General features: G+C 37.8%; 1 protein-coding gene across 3 annotated transcripts in view; it reads left to right on the top strand.

Moving 5' to 3' along the window:
* The window catches only part of ARHGEF3 (Rho guanine nucleotide exchange factor 3), a 113,447-nt gene that overhangs the window by 35,403 nt on the left and 61,308 nt on the right, over positions 1-16,736 (top strand). Inside the window, exon 1 of one of the 3 annotated variants that reach the window (XM_027640556.1) lies at positions 10,048-10,095. The exons of the other annotated variants lie outside the window; for them this stretch is intronic. Coding sequence (XP_027496357.1) covers positions 10,063-10,095 — 33 coding nt within the window. The 5' untranslated portion in view covers positions 10,048-10,062. Of the gene's footprint in view, positions 1-10,047; positions 10,096-16,736 lie in introns of those variants that run through there. 3 annotated transcript variants of the gene reach the window in all.

The raw sequence follows: 16,736 nt of genomic DNA, 5'->3' as shown, positions 1-16,736 counted from the left end.
TAATGTTGACAGTGGAGCAGAGCCACGCTTGAGTATAACAAACACAACTCTAGAGCTGACTTACTCATAGCTATGTTCTTTCAACTTCTGTGCTATTTCTATAGTACATAATATAGAACATCAGGAGACTATAATACAGGGTCATTTTAACAGTTACAAAAAAATAAAGAATAATCAAGTGATTAAGCACCAAATTGCAACACTGTGTTCATCTGCCTGTCCTCACTTTGCAGCTAGTTCACTGGTTTTGAAGGTCTCTGCATCATGTTGATAAGGGCTCATGTTAAAGCATCTTTGAATATACACCAACGTAAACCTCAAAGGAAGATAAGGAAGGCCCAGATGCTACACATTTACCAAAGAAACTCCTCTGCACTTCTTTTCCTCTCCTTACTTAAATTTATCAGAAGCAGCTTATTTCCATCCTGAGCAACTCTCTTGAGCCCCATGGTTAGAGATCATGTTGAATTCTCTCAATGGGGATTTTCAGTTAAGATGCTATCATGTGTTTCTACCAATGCTGTCATTTTTAGATAGTGGTAGCAGTTACTTCCAGAACTTTGAACAGTATTTAGGTATCATTGGGGAGAAGGGAGTTTCTTTTCTTTCTTTTTTTTTTTTTTTTTTTTTTTTTTAACTAAACAAATCAAATCTGGTTGAGATTGAATTAAGAGTTACCAAGCAGTGCAATCTCTCCACTATATGCTCTTCCTGTGCATACACAAGGCATCAGGTTAATTTGGGCTTTGAAGAGGTTTTACAGTCAGGTGTCCAGCAAATAAACTATTATGGAGGGATTTATAGGGGTATTTATAGTGAGAACTGTCATTTCAGAGGATCAAACAGAAAATCTGTGGAGATAAGAATATCCCTCACTGGAGGGGCAGTGCAATGGGAAGGCCAAAATTTAGGAGATCAGGTGTTGGGTGTGGTACTTAGAGTAGAAAAGGAATAAAGCAAAGGAAGATAATGGGTACAGGATGGGAGAAGAAAAGAGGAGGAATCTGCAAGTTGGAAAGAGGGATAGCCAGGGTGGAGAAAGCAGAGAGCCATGGAAGATGCGTGAGAGAAAGAGAGTGGAAATGGATAAAGTATAGAAATGGAGGAAAGCTGGTGGAAATATGCAGAGGAGTCAGAAATCTTCTATAAAGCACTGCAGGTTTATCAGCTCAGCCTTTACAAGTGATGAGGTGACATGTGAGTGGGGGAGCAATCTGTGGCCGGGGCTTGGTAAGGAGAAGAAACAAACACCTGATGGGATGGGGCAATCCAGAGGCAGGTCAATAATGAATGTAAAGAAGGCAACAGCAAAGATCTTGGCACAGAGATCAATATTAATCCCATTTTGGCTTTATCTTCTGGTTGCCATTAACTCTCACTCTTCTTCTCATTTCCATGCCACCCTTCCCTTAAAACCTTGGTGCAGGTAAGTGGCTTTCCTCAGCACCACTGTCTGGTGCCTGTACATGATTGGTGAATATGCTGCTCTTAGTGTCTGTGGAAATAGTGTGTTATGTTGCCATGTAGGGTGGCAAACAGTTTTAGTAATAAAGCATTCCATCAAACGAGGGTCACATTGGTACAGTCACCCACACACAGTTAGATGATGTCAGGATTAAAGTTTCTCTGGGGTTTTGCTAGGTATGATCCAGTCTTGAGTTACACACTTGTGTGCTATTTTTTTCCATAGTAAGAGCAGTCAGTCTTACAAATAAGGAAGTTCTGAACTCAAGAAGACTAAGAAACTCTCAAGTTCTTAGCTTCTTTATCCATCTCCCTTCCTGCTACCTTAAAATGACTCACTTTCTGTTTTTGCCAGCAAGATAAACTTCTGGACCTAGATATGTGACTGGAAGTCTTTTAATGTTTTGGGGTTTTTTTTGGTTTTTTTTTTTTTTTTTCTACTGAAGCATTCAGATATGTTTGCAGAAGTAGTAGTACATGTTGGTCCCAGTGCTGATATGCTGACACTGGAGATGACTATGGAGAAACTGCCAATCAAAAGAAAAGCAGTTACCTGATTAGTGAAGATTATTGGGGCTGTAGGCAGAGCTGAAGAGGATGCTGGTTTTGTTTGTGCTTATCTCTGATATGTCTCTCCACCGTTCCAGCAAGAGAGCATCATTTCCTGCATGCTTTAAACAAACATCTGAACCATTAAGGTCATTTCTCTATCCCCCCCCAACAAATTTGGCTGAAGAACTTCAGTGCTAAAAATAAATAGTGAAATCTAAACCAACATTTTGTAATTTAAATAGTTCGAGGCATGTGTTTAGTGTGCAGTTGTCTGAAGATTGAAGATAATTTATTGCAACTAGGCTTCTTCCTATTTCCTCCTTTTTTGTTTTCTTTTTAGTTTTTCAAAAGCATTTAACTAACCAAGCTGCAGATGTGGTCACTTGTAGGAAAGGCTGATCTAATTTATGAGAAATCTGACATTAAAAAAGTGTTAAGCATGCTGAAGGTCAGTTTTAGATGTGTAAGTGCTTTCTTTGCTAGTTTTACTGCATGTGTGCTTGTGGCAAAAAAGGTGTCTTTCATGCCAAATGGGAAGAATGCCACACTTTTGAGACAGTATTTACAAAGCAATATATTTACTTTTGTGCAGACTGGTAGACTTCAGTTATTGCCTTCAGGGTGCACGAATCTCAATAAGATAAAAATTACTAAAAGAGAAAAGTTCTTTCCTAGCTTTAACTTGATGATTAATTATGTAAATTACATAATCATGTACTACCATAGAAAGCACCTCTGTACCTGTCCTGGATTCTGACTGGATCTGTGTCCACTGATACTCGTTTACTTAAGCAAAGATGTTACCTGTAACAAAAACTTCTTAGAAGTAGTATCAACAGGCCTTTACTCATATTGTTGAAACCAAGTTATGCACTGCTGTCTCTAGATCAAATGTGCTTAAATACCATACATACTTAGTCTATCCAGTATGATTTTAGAACACAAATTATCATATACATTAAAAAGCACTTTGGATTTTCTGTTATTTTGATGTACTTTTATGCATAATTTAAATAGCTTCCTCACAGGAGGATGGTGACTTTGTGTCATTGACAGCATATTTTTCTATACTTTGTGTAATCACAGCATAGCTGTGAGTGGAATAATTATACCTGTTATGACAAAACTCAAAGACTGGTTCCTTCCCGTGCCATGGGCAAGGGGAGTCTGGCTGGCATCCCTGCCCTTCCACAGCTGCTCTGCTGCTGCTGCTCCTCCCTGTACATCTGCAGAGTCCCTCTCTTTCTTCTAACCTCCTGCAGCAGGTTAAGGAGATACCAGGGGGATGCTTGACCTGTCTCATCCCTTTTTCTCTTTGAAAAGAAAAATTCCATGTTCCCTTTTGTACTTTCTAAGAGATGATGTATTACTGTTCATTGCTTGCTCCTTTTACATCTCATCCTCTGTCTCCTTTCAGTGGGTTCCAGCTCTTCCGTCCCAGAGTTAGTTGCCTCAGCCCTTCCCTTTCACTGCCTGTCTCTGCTCAGCCTTGCTCTTAGTCAGCCTTTGGGGAGGTGCTGTTGTGCCGCTGTCCAGCATTGACCTGTCTTGAACCAGAATGTCTCTATCCCTGTTACTAAAAATAGTAAGAAGCGATTCTATAAGTCTGTTCTTGCAGTTCTTTCTCTGCAGCATTCCTGGAGCAGGGAAACTTTACTTCACTCTGTGATAGCAGCAATGTAAGGGGCAACAGGAGTGCTACATATTTCCTTCAGTGATCCACGATTCTGACTAGGGCTTATAAACTGGAGCAAGTAGACACCCTGGACACTGATTCTTGTTTGTAAAAGAGTTGGGTTTGATGTCTCTCTGCTTATTCTGTGGGCGGAGTTTTAAAAGGTTTAGCTTGTTATTGGTTTTGTTTTTGAACAAACCATTGGAACTGTTGTTGATTAGTCACAAGACTAATTTCTCTTGGAACAGCAAGGTTTATGTTGGCAAACAATAGAGATGCTATCAGAAATTCATTGTGTGGCATTTGCGTAACTGGATAGCAGTCAATTCCATCTGCAGTTCCAAAACACATATCAGAATTGTTTATTCTTAATGTATACACTGAATTTAAAAAGCAGTGCAGGGTAACATTGCCTGTGAGATGATTTTGAAGAATTCCAAATTGTATTATTCCAAACTCAGGTGCTGACTCAGTGTGGTTTCATTACCATGGCTTCTGTCCGCAGTGTGTGATGTCAGGTTAGTCTTGTCATGCTGGAATGTTTTATCTGAAATTCCGACAAAACACAGTTTGTTGATATGTTAGTTCTTAGGTCTGTAACAAATGTCCATATCTTTTTGTAGGATCAATGGGTAGGGTAAATTGCAAGGTCCTTTGCATACAATAGTACAGCAAAAATCATGAACATGTGCTGGAGAGACATCTGTGAGTTGTTGAGAGGTGAGCTACGAAGGAGAGTGATGCAGGCTGGCCTAAAGACTCCAACAGGATTTTAATGATTTAGGACATTTTGTGCACGTTTTATGAGCTGTTATTGCTCACGCTATCTAGAGAGGGCTGTAATAGGAGTTTGCAGTGACTTCACTAACTCAGTTCAGTAGCTGTTTTATTAAACTTTCACTGCCTCTACATCTTAAGTCATCTGTGAGTTAAGTAACACAGCCATGATACCTGTCTATCTAGTTCACAGAGGTGCTTTCAAGTTAATTACATGCTAGTTATAGAAAAGACACTTTAGATTCTGTTTCTTGGGGCAAGAATTTCAAGTTGTGCTTTTACAGCAGCTAACACGTTCTTGAAGAGACCTTCACAGACTTTTACACCTGCAAGATTCATTGTTTGTGTTGTAAAGGGTAGGTATTCTGCTTATTACAGCTCAGTTATTCAATTAATATTTTGAGTTTTTCTGATAATGAAAATAGTCAGATATCTGCAATTTGGAAGGATTTCTTATAATTTCATGTTATCTTTTGACAGAATTGATGTGGGTTTTTTTTAAAAAAATACTTCATAGGGTCATTCTGTTAACGTTGTAGGGTTTTATTTTATGGATCTTTGTAAGTGCTTTGTAACAAGTTTATTTTTGTTCCGGGTGTGGTTTGTTATTTATAGTAGAAATATTCTGTATATGCTATTAACCTGTCATGCCAGCTCTTTTGCACATACAAACAATACTGAGCTAGAGGCAGCATGTGATGAAGCAGATAGGTCCAATTGTCATTATCTTCGGCTGAGTTGGATGTTCTGTTATATAGCAGATTTCCTGTCTTTAATCATAGACTGGGTGTTACCTTGTACTCCTGCTGTCATTTACTGTTCTTTTCTTTGTTCAGCAGCAGATGAACTTGACCCCAGTTCAATTTAACTCAAACCAAACTCTGCCCATTTCTTTGTATTTGTTTTCCCCCACCCCACCAGTGGCTGCTCTTCGAGAACACGTGATGTGAATTTACTGTTTCCTATGACTTTGTTTCAGAAACTTGTAATGGTTAAGAGGGTGATGCTGTTGTCCAGCTGAATTTAATTCTGTCTGAGAAACCAGCATTTTAGAAGCAATTTTTAACTTTGTATTGGTGTTTTATTGATGCTATACTGTTTCAGATTCAGATGATCCACATGATAGTAGACACAGCTGGCTGCACACATGGACTTGAATTGCTTTTTTGTTTGCTTTTCTTCTTGAAAGCTAATGTTGTGGTTAGAATGTATACAGCAAGTAAAAATTATGGCTATCTTTTAAACTCTGCCACAAATGCATAATAAGAATGATATGATGGTATCCTCTATTTATTGCAACCTGGAAACAAATTTTCTTATTACAGTAACAGCCAGCAAAACAGGTCTCCAGTTTGCTAGATAGCATGTAAACATAATAATAAACTATTCTTTCTAGAAAGAATTTACAAACTAAACATATGTAAGAACATACTGTAACATTTGTTAAATAATGCTAAATTAAATTTTTTATAGTAGATTCAGATCTGTTGCAGCTCTTATATTTCATTCATGGTGACAGATTTTTGTAATTCCTGGGTTCTTCTACATGTTTTGAAATGGGCTATCCCATTCTGATTGAGGATGTATGGAGCACTGCATACAATATGATCCTAACATGATCTGAGGTAATGTTCTAAAGATCTGTAAAATGCACATTTAAAAATACTTACTACATTGGGTTTGGTGCAAAAATTGTACGCTGGTGCTGTTTGTTTCTGGACTGTGGTTAGTTCTAAAGCTTTTCAGAGAGAGTTATATTTAGTGTTCTTAAAACACTCATAATGCACAATGAGAAAGCAGTTTTAATCTATGTGCCAGCAGACACTTCCAGTCCAAAGCAGTCCAGTAGCCTTGTGAGAAGGTCGTGAAATGAGGGCAGTTATAGCAATCCTAAGAAGATTAGATTGCATGTCCTGACTGGAAGGATACTGGGAGGAGATGAGAGGGGAACTGCAGCACTTCCTGAGGGTGCTCAGTTGGGCAGTGACTGGTGCAGTTTGGTGAGGCACTTGCTTCTGGACTACTACAATCCTAGAAGTAAAAATAAAAATTATTCTCTTCTCAGTGTCTTCACAAAACCATGACAAACTTTTCCACATTCTGGGAAGCATTGTCTTAGAATTCTCCATGTCGTTATCTCTGGGGTTACATGTGAGAAACCACAAACCTATGAGTATAATAACACTTGAAATAATTGCACTCCTATATTTAATGCTGGCTGAGGTATTGCCAAATTCTGATAGCAGAGGATTAGGGTTTCCTGTAGGGGGTGAAAGATGGTTTAAGAAATAACTTAGATCTACTGACAAGTTAATAAAGTAAAGAATCCTTGAAAAAAAAATTGCAGGCTTATATATAGAATTTATATGTATTTCCTTTGAAAAATAGACTGTGTTCTGCTGGAAAAGTCTGAAAAGAAGGTGGCTAGATTGGGTTTTAGCTCATCTTTGGGTAGGGAAGACAGGCCAACAGCATTTACATTACCTCAAAATGGAAATGCTTGAGTAATTTTTTTAAGTCTTGCCCTAAAAAGTCTGCTTTCTGAAGGGTCTTTCAGTTAGCATTTTCTGTCTGCAGAGATGTCACAGCTCCTTTTCTCAAAGGAATTGGTGCTTCACTGGTATCAGTTTCACCTTTTATCTTCTTCCTCCAAGCTCAGCAGAAACTTTTTTCTCTCAAGAAAGATTGCACCACCTTATTAAGGGCTTGTTTTCTTTAAAAATGAAGTTTGAAGTGCTGTGATCGTCCTACCCGAATTTACATTTGTCTTGACATTCTTGCCCACTGGAAGTAGGCAGCTGGCAAAAACAGCTCTGTGTTCGTAGATCTGAGCAAGTCACAAAAGATTGAACAAGATAGGGACAGACCAGGAGTGAAGTGTAAGGATACAGGGTATGTGAATTAATTATGTGTGTGTGTATAGATATATATAGTTACAATAATTTACAGGATATAAGATATTTAATAAAAAGTGGAATATTATTGCCAAATAATTTAATTAAAGGAGAAAGAAGATAGCTGTTTTTAAAATTACTTTTATTGTTTGCTCAGGCATAATATCTTAAATCTTCATATTTATTCATGTCAACTTCTTAGTGCATTTCACGTTGTTTTTCCTAATTTTTAAACTATGTTTTTAGACTGAATTAATCTTATGCTTTAACAGACTCTTCAGACACCTGTAAATAATTTACTAAGACAAGGTTTGAAGCACTTCTTTTGGGGTGGAATTCAGCCTTAAGTGACATGTGCAGATGAAGCTCTATTGGTTTAGAAGTGAAATGACTCAGCTGCATCCGCTAAAGAGCTGAATTAAGTGAAAATCCCAGATTGCCTTCATACCTTTTTCAGTGCTTAAACTGTTATCAAACAATACTCACCCTCCCTGCACCTGAAATGTCTAATTCTAGTTTAACATAGTCAAGTCAAGTCATGGCTGGGCTTCACGAAAAAAGATTTGGGAAGGCTCTATCCACATTTGTTACAGAATTTAACATTGAGAATGTAGTAAAAAAAAAAAAAAAAAAAAAGTTTACAGGCTTTGCTAAATATCTGGCTTGAACTTTGTATCTGTTAATGTAGAAAATATGACAAAAATGTATTCATTGTACTGGTATGTTAAAATGAAACTGTTGACATTCAGCTGTTCTTCTTTGTCCAGTATGGATACTTGCCTGAACTTCTCAAACAATTATTACTTAAGTCTTAAACAAACACAGAAGTCTCTTTGCAATAGTAGTGGGAACATATTTAGTTGTCTAATATGACTAATCAAGAAGTTTTCCCAAACCAAGAATGCGGGATCTTACACATGCATAGAAACTATTTTAGAAGGTAGAGCACTCAGGAAACTTTTCACTGGGTATTTACAGTGTGTGTACAAAGCATTAGAAAAGTTCCAGGATCTTACTTCTCCCTGTATATGCACTTGTTCTTTACATTAGAGTCCACATATGCTTTAAAAAAGAACCAAATCTCATCTTTCTCTCAGTAGTTTCTTTTTGCTGGTTTCTGAGGATGACTTGTATAAAAGCTGTCCAAAGCTTGTGTTTCAACCACTTGAGATGATTATGGATTCCATTTTTTGGGGTCAATATTCTGCATTGTTTTCTACCTAACTTTATTTAAGGGAAGTTGATATTTATGTGTGTCTAGATTTTGAACGGGGCTGCTCAAATGCAGCTGAAATGAATCATAGGCAAACACAAATTTTCATGTAGTGTGTATGAAATTATGTATTTTGGTGACTTGCAGATAAGCATCTTGTGAATCTTAGCTTTTCTTACCTTGAAGAAATGTGACTTAATAAGGTGGCCAAACCAGAAAATTAACTGAGTATATATCAAAGGGAAACATGTACTAGAAAACACTGGTGACCCAGCTGACAGTTTGAGAGACCCCACTGAAGACTCATTATTAGCAAGTCAGTCTCACTCAGCTGTTCTTGTCTGCAGAATGATTTGTCATGCAAATATAAGAACTCTCAAGGAACTATTATATTTTGCAGTTTAGATTATGAGTCTGGAACCTAATCCTGTCAGTTTATTGACCTCAAGTTCTCGGTCACACTGATGATCACACACCAGTGTGTGTGTCCCCCTTGCAGGAGGAGATCTGCAGGTTTGAAAATCCACGTGAGCTGGGAAATTTTATGTCATTAAGGAACAGTCTTATTTCGTATTTCTGAGGGAACAATAACTTTAAGTTGAATGCTTTCTTGATGCTTAAGATACATAGCTTTCAAAACTCCAGTGAAACAAAGATTCACCAGGTTTCATAGGATGCAGCTGCTAAAGGCTTCCTTATCCAGATTGGAGGAGAATCAACAAAAATGGAGTTTCTCTCGTCAGTTATACTGAACTACCAGGGATAAAATCAAAGTCAGCACTTCCTTGACATCTTCTCACATCCAAACTTTGGGTGCTCTGTCAAGCTTATCTCTGGTTCTTTATTCTGGACTGGTTCTAAAACATTCTTTGCTGAATTCTTTCTATTACACTTTCTGTTAATTTTAGAATCCCTGCTTAGCAGATCCCCTAACTTTTCAAATACTAAAATTTTTTCGTAAAATAAATATTTAAAAGCTCTATCCAGTATCTACCAGCTGTTTAGTTTGCTGAGACGTCTACACTTGGAGATAGTTGTCTGCCCTTGAGTTTAAAGCCCATTGCTACTGTTTAAGACTGAGAATGGCACAGGTAGGAGATGGACTGTGTTTCAGTTACTGAGTCTCAAAGTACCCAAACACCAACCTTTTATTTTAAAAGCATGTTAATGATATCTTTACCTTTAACTGGTGCCATTCATCTGTTGGCAATTCCTAAACCATTTTTGTCTGTTTAAAATATTATTGGAAGAAGTCTGTGGGAGCAAACCACAACAGAGATAAACAGGACAATACGGATCCCTCGGCTTCTGACACTTGTAGTCTGCTGCATGACAGGAAGCGAGAGCAAACTGTGTGGCTGCATGGGGAGGAGTTCCTGCCCAAAACTGAAGGAGAGACATAGGGACTCCTTTGTAACAAAGACTTTTCATAGTCACGTTGAATGTTAAGAAACCTCCTAAAATCTGAGTACAATACAAAGTACCTCATGGTGTGGTGCTGCTTTTTTGTGCATTACCAGGTAAGCGTGAATTTGGGCTCGTGGAACTCTTTATTGTTTGTGTGTGTTTAAGTTGAAATTGCACAGATATTGCTTCCAAGCATGCCAGGATTTATAACAGGGTATTGATTAAAACAAAATTTTGCTTAGCAGGATTGTTTCCTTCTGTAAGGAAAGAAATTGGTCTAGGTAATACACTCGGATATTCCCAGTGGGATGGAGGACGGTTTATTTTTCTCTCTGTGTTGGTAGTTTGCTGCTGCAGGATGGTGGGTTTAGGTGTTTTGGTTTTGTTTTTTTTATCATACATGTGTAATAATCATCTCTGCCTCTGTCTCCTAGCATGAAAATGAGGATTTTGGCTGATGCTAGGGGAGCATTTATAGCAATATGCATTAGTGTATCCATTATCAAAGTGAAAGCTGCAACAGATCCTATTTCCAGTGTATTTACAGTGCAGAATGATTCTGCTCTGCAGCTTGTGGATGTGGTAACACCTGGAAAACTGGGTGCTGTTACAGACTCTGCACTTTGGAAAAATGTGCACAGAAAATTATCAAGACTGATAATAACTGTAGAAAATACAGCCTTTGAAGGAAGTTTAAAAGATTTAGTGCATCTTGTGTATCCAAAACCAAGACGTGATATGAGGTGTGAGTACGTTTGTCTCTGAGTGTGTGGGAACAATTATAAAGTGGGCACTTCTCCTCTGTATTTGCCAAGGGTAGCACAGGAATAAGCAGGCTTATTTCACAGCAAGGGAGATTCAGGTTAAATATTTTTGGGGTAAATGCTTCTGATTGTAATGTTAATTAAGCAGTAGAATGAAGTATAGAATTAAAATCTGTAATTTCAAACTTAGTGGGGTAAAAACTTTTCAGACCTGTTTTACATGTTGCAATAGTTAGCATTTAGTACTGGGTTGTTCTTAATGATTTGTGTGGGTTTTGATTTTGGGCTGTTAATATGTGAATAAGAGTAGCACATTAGGACACAAGTGAACAGATCTCTTAACTTTGCAGCTCCAGTCCCAGTTTATAGCATCCTTTCACTTGCTGGAGAACTAGAGAGCTTCCTCTCATTTAAGAAGCAAATCTGTTTCAAAATATTTGTGTCTACATTGACTGAAACTGCACTTTGAAGTTCTTAAAAACATGTGGTAAAGGTGGAGGCCTGAAGTGTGAGGCAAGTCAGGGATATGGAGACCTTATGGCTCTCTGCGCCTGCCTGAAAGGAGGTTGTAGCTGGGTGGGGGTTGCTCTCTTCTCCCAGGTATCAAGTGATAGGACAGGAGGAAATGGCCTCAAGTTGCACCAGGGCAGGTTTAGATTGGATATTAGGGAAAATTTCTTCACAGAAAGGTTTGTCAAGCACTGGAACGGGCTGCCAAGGGAGTTGGTGGAGTCACCATCCCTGGAGGGATTTAAAAGTTAGGTAGATGTGGCACTGAGGGATATAGGTTACTGGTGGCCTTGGCAGTGCGGGGTTAATGGTTGGACTTGGTGATCTTAGAGAGTTTTTCCAACCAAAATTCTGTGACTGTGTTCAAAGGCCTGTATGCTCTTGGATTTGCTGTGGAGAATGAGGCTTAAGTACGCTGAAACTTAAGACTGGATTGTTAATGGGGATTATATTATATATATTATATATGTGTGTGTGTGTTAGGGTTTTTATGTTCCCTGTGACAATTTTCAACAGTGAAAGAGACGATCTGTGGTAAATTTGTTGCACAGAATATTTTTAAGATGTTACCTGGTGTACTTTTTGCAGTTCTGACTTAAATCGTGTTTAAGAAAGGTATCAAAATTTCAGCAGGCTTGGAGAGTTTATTAAGACTGTCAGATGAATGAAGAGCTAGTCAATGAATAAAATTAGTTTAATAGACATAATAAAATTGAATTCTCAAGTTTTATTAAATAACTTAAGACTGGGACTGGCTATTTTTAATTGCCACACTATTAAATTAGTGTAGTTTTTTTGGATGTAATTAATATGCATATTTGCTATGGGTATGTATTTTAGATGAATTTTCATTTGAAAATTTATAGCAGAAGAAAAATAGATGCCAGTTTTCATGGAACACATGGGAAATCTGTGGTTGAAGTAAAATCACACAGATTGTTTAGCCTCTACTAATATTGCTGCGCTCACTTTGAAATCTTTTAAGTTGGGTGCAAATTCCATCTCCTGTTCTATATGCTTTGTCCAAAATAGATATAACAACATGCAGTTTCACTAAAAGTAGTATTATTTTTATCTGCAGAAAAATGCATTTTGGGTGCAGCCATTTTCTTTATTCTGTGTGATGCTGAAGAGCAGCACTTGAGGCACTTACATCAAAAGCCACATGCAGGAACCTGTCTGTGGTTTAAAGGTACAGCAGCACTGTGGTGCTGAGGGCAGGAGACTGGGGGAAGGCAGAGCAGCAGTAGAGAATTAGAAAAGGTTGGAGTGACTGCAGTTTATGCACATCAGCCAATTGAATGACACATGAAAACCTAGTTCATGGAGATTATTTCATTCTGCTGTATGTGGTTCTGGTGCTGTGCACAGCATCAGTGATCCAACCTCCCTTTTACAATGAGATGCTTAGTTGGATTTTTAAAAACAAACAAACAATGAAAGCCACAAGCCAAAAAAAAAAAAAAAAGAAATCGTGTCATTTGAATGAATCTGCTTTTCAAGTGAGAAAATTTCTTTGTGGTTTTTGTTCCAAGAAAAAAAGTCTTCCCTCTTACATGCACAGATGCCACAGTTTGGGCCTAGAACTGGTTGTTGACAGCTGTGATTAAATGGTCAGCAGCAGCAAGTACAGGTTGTTGCTGTCCAGGCAGAGGAAGTCACCATGTGCAAGTACACAAAATCTTTGAGGATAGAGTTAGAGCACTAAAACACCCCAACTTTGATTATTCTTGGTTTTACAACTAGACCTGTAATAAACTCCCTCCACACCAACATACAAGGCTCGGAGCTGCAACTTCATCACTTCAGATGAAGTTGCCAAAGGCAAAGGAGTCCAGGGATTATTTGCATGCTGACTGATTATTTTATCTGGGGGCATAAAGAACTGGATCTGACAGAACCCAGCTGAAAAGCATTTGTGAGAAGAGCAGAGAATGAATCTAAATAGTGTGTGGACTCTTCTGAACTGCATCTTAGTTTTTATTTATATCCTGTGTGAATTTAGTATCCTTAGATATTCATTGTGTTAAATAAAAGCATAATTTACATAGCAGTCTTCAGGTTCTGAGAAAGGATTGTATAATAGAGGTTGCTGTTCACTCATGTAACAAAAAACTCCAATGAAGTAAGAAATAAATGTAACTTATTTAGCTGTATTTGATTTGGACTTTACAGTAAACTGTAAAGAAGTTAGAATCTGCTAGATTCCCATTACTGATCCTCTCCTCTGTCTTCCAAATAGGGGAAGGAAGAAGGTTAAATAAAGACAGAATAAATACCAGTCCTCAAACAAAGCTCTGCTACTCCTTGTCCTTACAGCATCCCGTACATGCACACCCATTTCCTGTTGTTAATGTTAAACACATTGAATATAACTTTCATTTCATTGTTCACTTCAGTGTTCATTTTCTATTACATTGACCGGAAAATCTCAGATCCATCACAATAAGCACTGCAGAACTTGCCGTGGTGAGAGGAGGGTGAGGAGGAGCTGCCATTTTGGCTGGCAGGGATGGGGAGGGTTCCTCAGAAGGGCTTAAATAGTTTCAGTGGCAAGGTCTTAAGCACCACAGATGACCTCACCTCCCTTTGAGCTTTCTGCTGTGCTGTAACAGACTTAGAGCAGAGTCTGTTTTTTCATTTGTTTGTTTTCCTTGCAACGTGAGGAACAAGTAAGTTCTGTTCCTAACACCAGTATCCAGGGCTCCTGCCAGCTGAACATGTGCAGGGTGGGAAGTCGGACCTTCCAAGCTGTGTCCCAGGCTCGGTGCAGACTCTACTGTGGAGTCACCTCTGGCTATTTCTCCCTTAAAAACAATAGAGTTAATGTTTAGATTTTTGTGTCGCTCTTGAGAAAACGAAACCTGGAATGTCTCTGGTGTTCTGGACAGTAGAGGGCAGCGGAAAAATACACGGGAACCAGTTTTATTATAAAACTAAGGAATTTGTGATCACAAGTTCCTTTTGCCAGTATGACATAAAGAACTGTGATACTGAAATGCAGGGTAGCAGGTTCTGTTCTTTTAAAAACATTTAGTGTTAGAATACAGTATTCTGAAATTAGGGTCCCAAAAAGCATAATAAGGCATCATTCAGCTAAAACAAAAAGCATCATGCTTGAAAAACTCACTTTCAGATGTTTTTGTCTTCCCATGGAACTGTCAGTGGTACAGCCATGGAAGTGAAAGACGGAACAGGGAGGCAACACTGCTACTGGCATGAAGGTAAAGTGAAAGAGGGCTTTAAAAGATGATGGAAGATCCACCTCTCTCTGAAAGAGCGGAAATGAATTATCACTTGTTCGTGCAATTGCAGTTGGTTACCTCGGAACCAAGGATCACACTGAACAGGAAATGAGGGGATTTCTTGCTGGGGATTGCAGAGATGTTTGTGTGATTAATATGGTACCTTTCCCTGCTCTATGGATTTCTTTCTAGAACTGTGCATTGCTTCTTTCATTCTACCTCGCTTCTTTCATACCTTTTAATATCTGTTTTGTACTATTTGTGCCTCATCACTGGATTCTGTCTTGACTTCAAGTCCTTCATACTCTCTGATATAACTGATGGGGAGCTTGATAACTTTGAGAACATTTGAATGTGATTTGAAATGGAAAACAGTGAAAACTTGAAACATATAACACAGAAACAACAGCAGATGGAATTTTTGGAGTCATTAAAGGAATAAATATGGTCTTGGCAAGAGGTACTTTTCAAGGCTTTTTAAGAGAGAGATCAACGTGTTAGTTGGATGGGTGTGGACGCACTGACAAACTACAAAGTAAAAAAATATGAGAATTCTGGTGTCTGAATATTCTTTTGAAATATTCTTTTGAACTTAGCAGCTTCTGTACAGGTTAAGGATTTAAGAATTAGAAGGGTGCACAGAAGTGCTCATGCATATTTGTATGTACACATGTGGACGTTGCTGATAAAAAAGAGAATTTATAAACCAACTGGATTTTTTTCTTTTTTAAAGGAATCTTGCATAAAACCAGTGTGAGTAGAAATTCAAATGGAAATCTGGATTATTGTTGTGATTTGGTGTCTTTCTATAAAGAAAATGATGGTGTGTTCCTGCCTTATTCCCAGCTGCTTCAACACTGACTGTGCTCCTAGGGCCATCAACAAGCTTTTGATGCGAAGGTTCCTTGTAGATTTAAAGTGCTCTCAGCTGGCTAAGGAGATACTGATTGCTTTTTAAAATTAAAAGGAAAAAAATCATGTAATAGAGCTGCTTTTCATGCAGACATAATCCACCCTTTGGAGGGTGACTTGAACCTTTTCTGGCCTGTGATATTTGACTTTTTATTAAATTTATTTGGTCAGTTTTCTCTCCTCCTTCCACATTAATCCCTTTTGGATTTTATTTTTTTTACTCTACTTGATTTCTTCAAATTATTTTTCTTTGATTGGTTTTGGTTTTTAACAGTCTGATAAAGACATTGTCCCTGATAAAAGCGTACCATAAAATGGAGAGGAGCATAAAGCCCAGAACAGTGAATCCCTTCCTGCCTTTTCCTCAACAGTAAAAATGATTCAAAACTTTGTTAGCCATGGTTTTCCCTTTTCTGTGTTATTGCAAATTACGTGTGTGTGTACTTATATATGCACATGTATATATTTTTATATATTAGTGTATATACATGCACTTCTACCTACTTCCGTTCATTGAGATCTTATATCATAACTCCATTATTTACAAAATTATTTTCTTCCAATTAGCAATGCTGAAGTGTGTTCAGAGGTATGTTCTGAAAAGACTGTTTTTTAAATATTTTCATATGAAAGCAATCTGAAAATACAAACTAATTGAATGGTTTCCAAATTTTTCTGGGTTTTGGACTTTTTGTTTTGGAGGGTTGGGAAAATCTATTTCAGTAGATTGAATGGATCTTCCATTGTTAAATAGATTTCTGTACCATAAAAAAGGCTTTAAAAGTAAGTTATTTCGTGTTTGATTTTGAAATTAGTCTGTCTGTGACTTAGAAGATCTAAGGGTATGATGTGCCTATGCAAATACATTGTCTTGAATTGTTATTTTTTTATACCAGTCTGTGTGCAGACACATTTCTAAACATTTAGAATGAATAATTTAACAAAAGTCAGTAATTCTTCTGAAAAGCATTTCCTTCCCTGTCACAGGATGGGTTTTGTCAGGCTATTTTTGTGCATCTTTGCATTTCGTTTCCCAGTTGGTAAAATATAAATCTGTGGATTGGTAAGTAAAACCCTGTGATGGAGAGGATGTTAATCCAGCCTTCCTATAACAATGTCTTATTGCTTTAATTCCTTTAATTAAATCACTGCTTTAATGTGTAATTGAATATTTTACCTTCTCATCTCCTGTGAGATAATTATGGAAAGCAACTCTTTCCTGCTATGTTAAGACCAGTCTCCTGTCTCTGTAACTATGGATGCAGCCACAGCCTTTCAGGCAACAGTATCACAAATTTTAGGATTCAAACTTGTGATAAGAGA

Source organism: Corapipo altera, unplaced genomic scaffold (genome assembly GCF_003945725.1).
Source record: "Corapipo altera isolate COAL_440 unplaced genomic scaffold, ASM394572v1 55, whole genome shotgun sequence".
Lineage (NCBI taxonomy): Eukaryota > Metazoa > Chordata > Aves > Passeriformes > Pipridae > Corapipo > Corapipo altera.
This window is presented reverse-complemented; position numbering and strand designations above follow the sequence as displayed.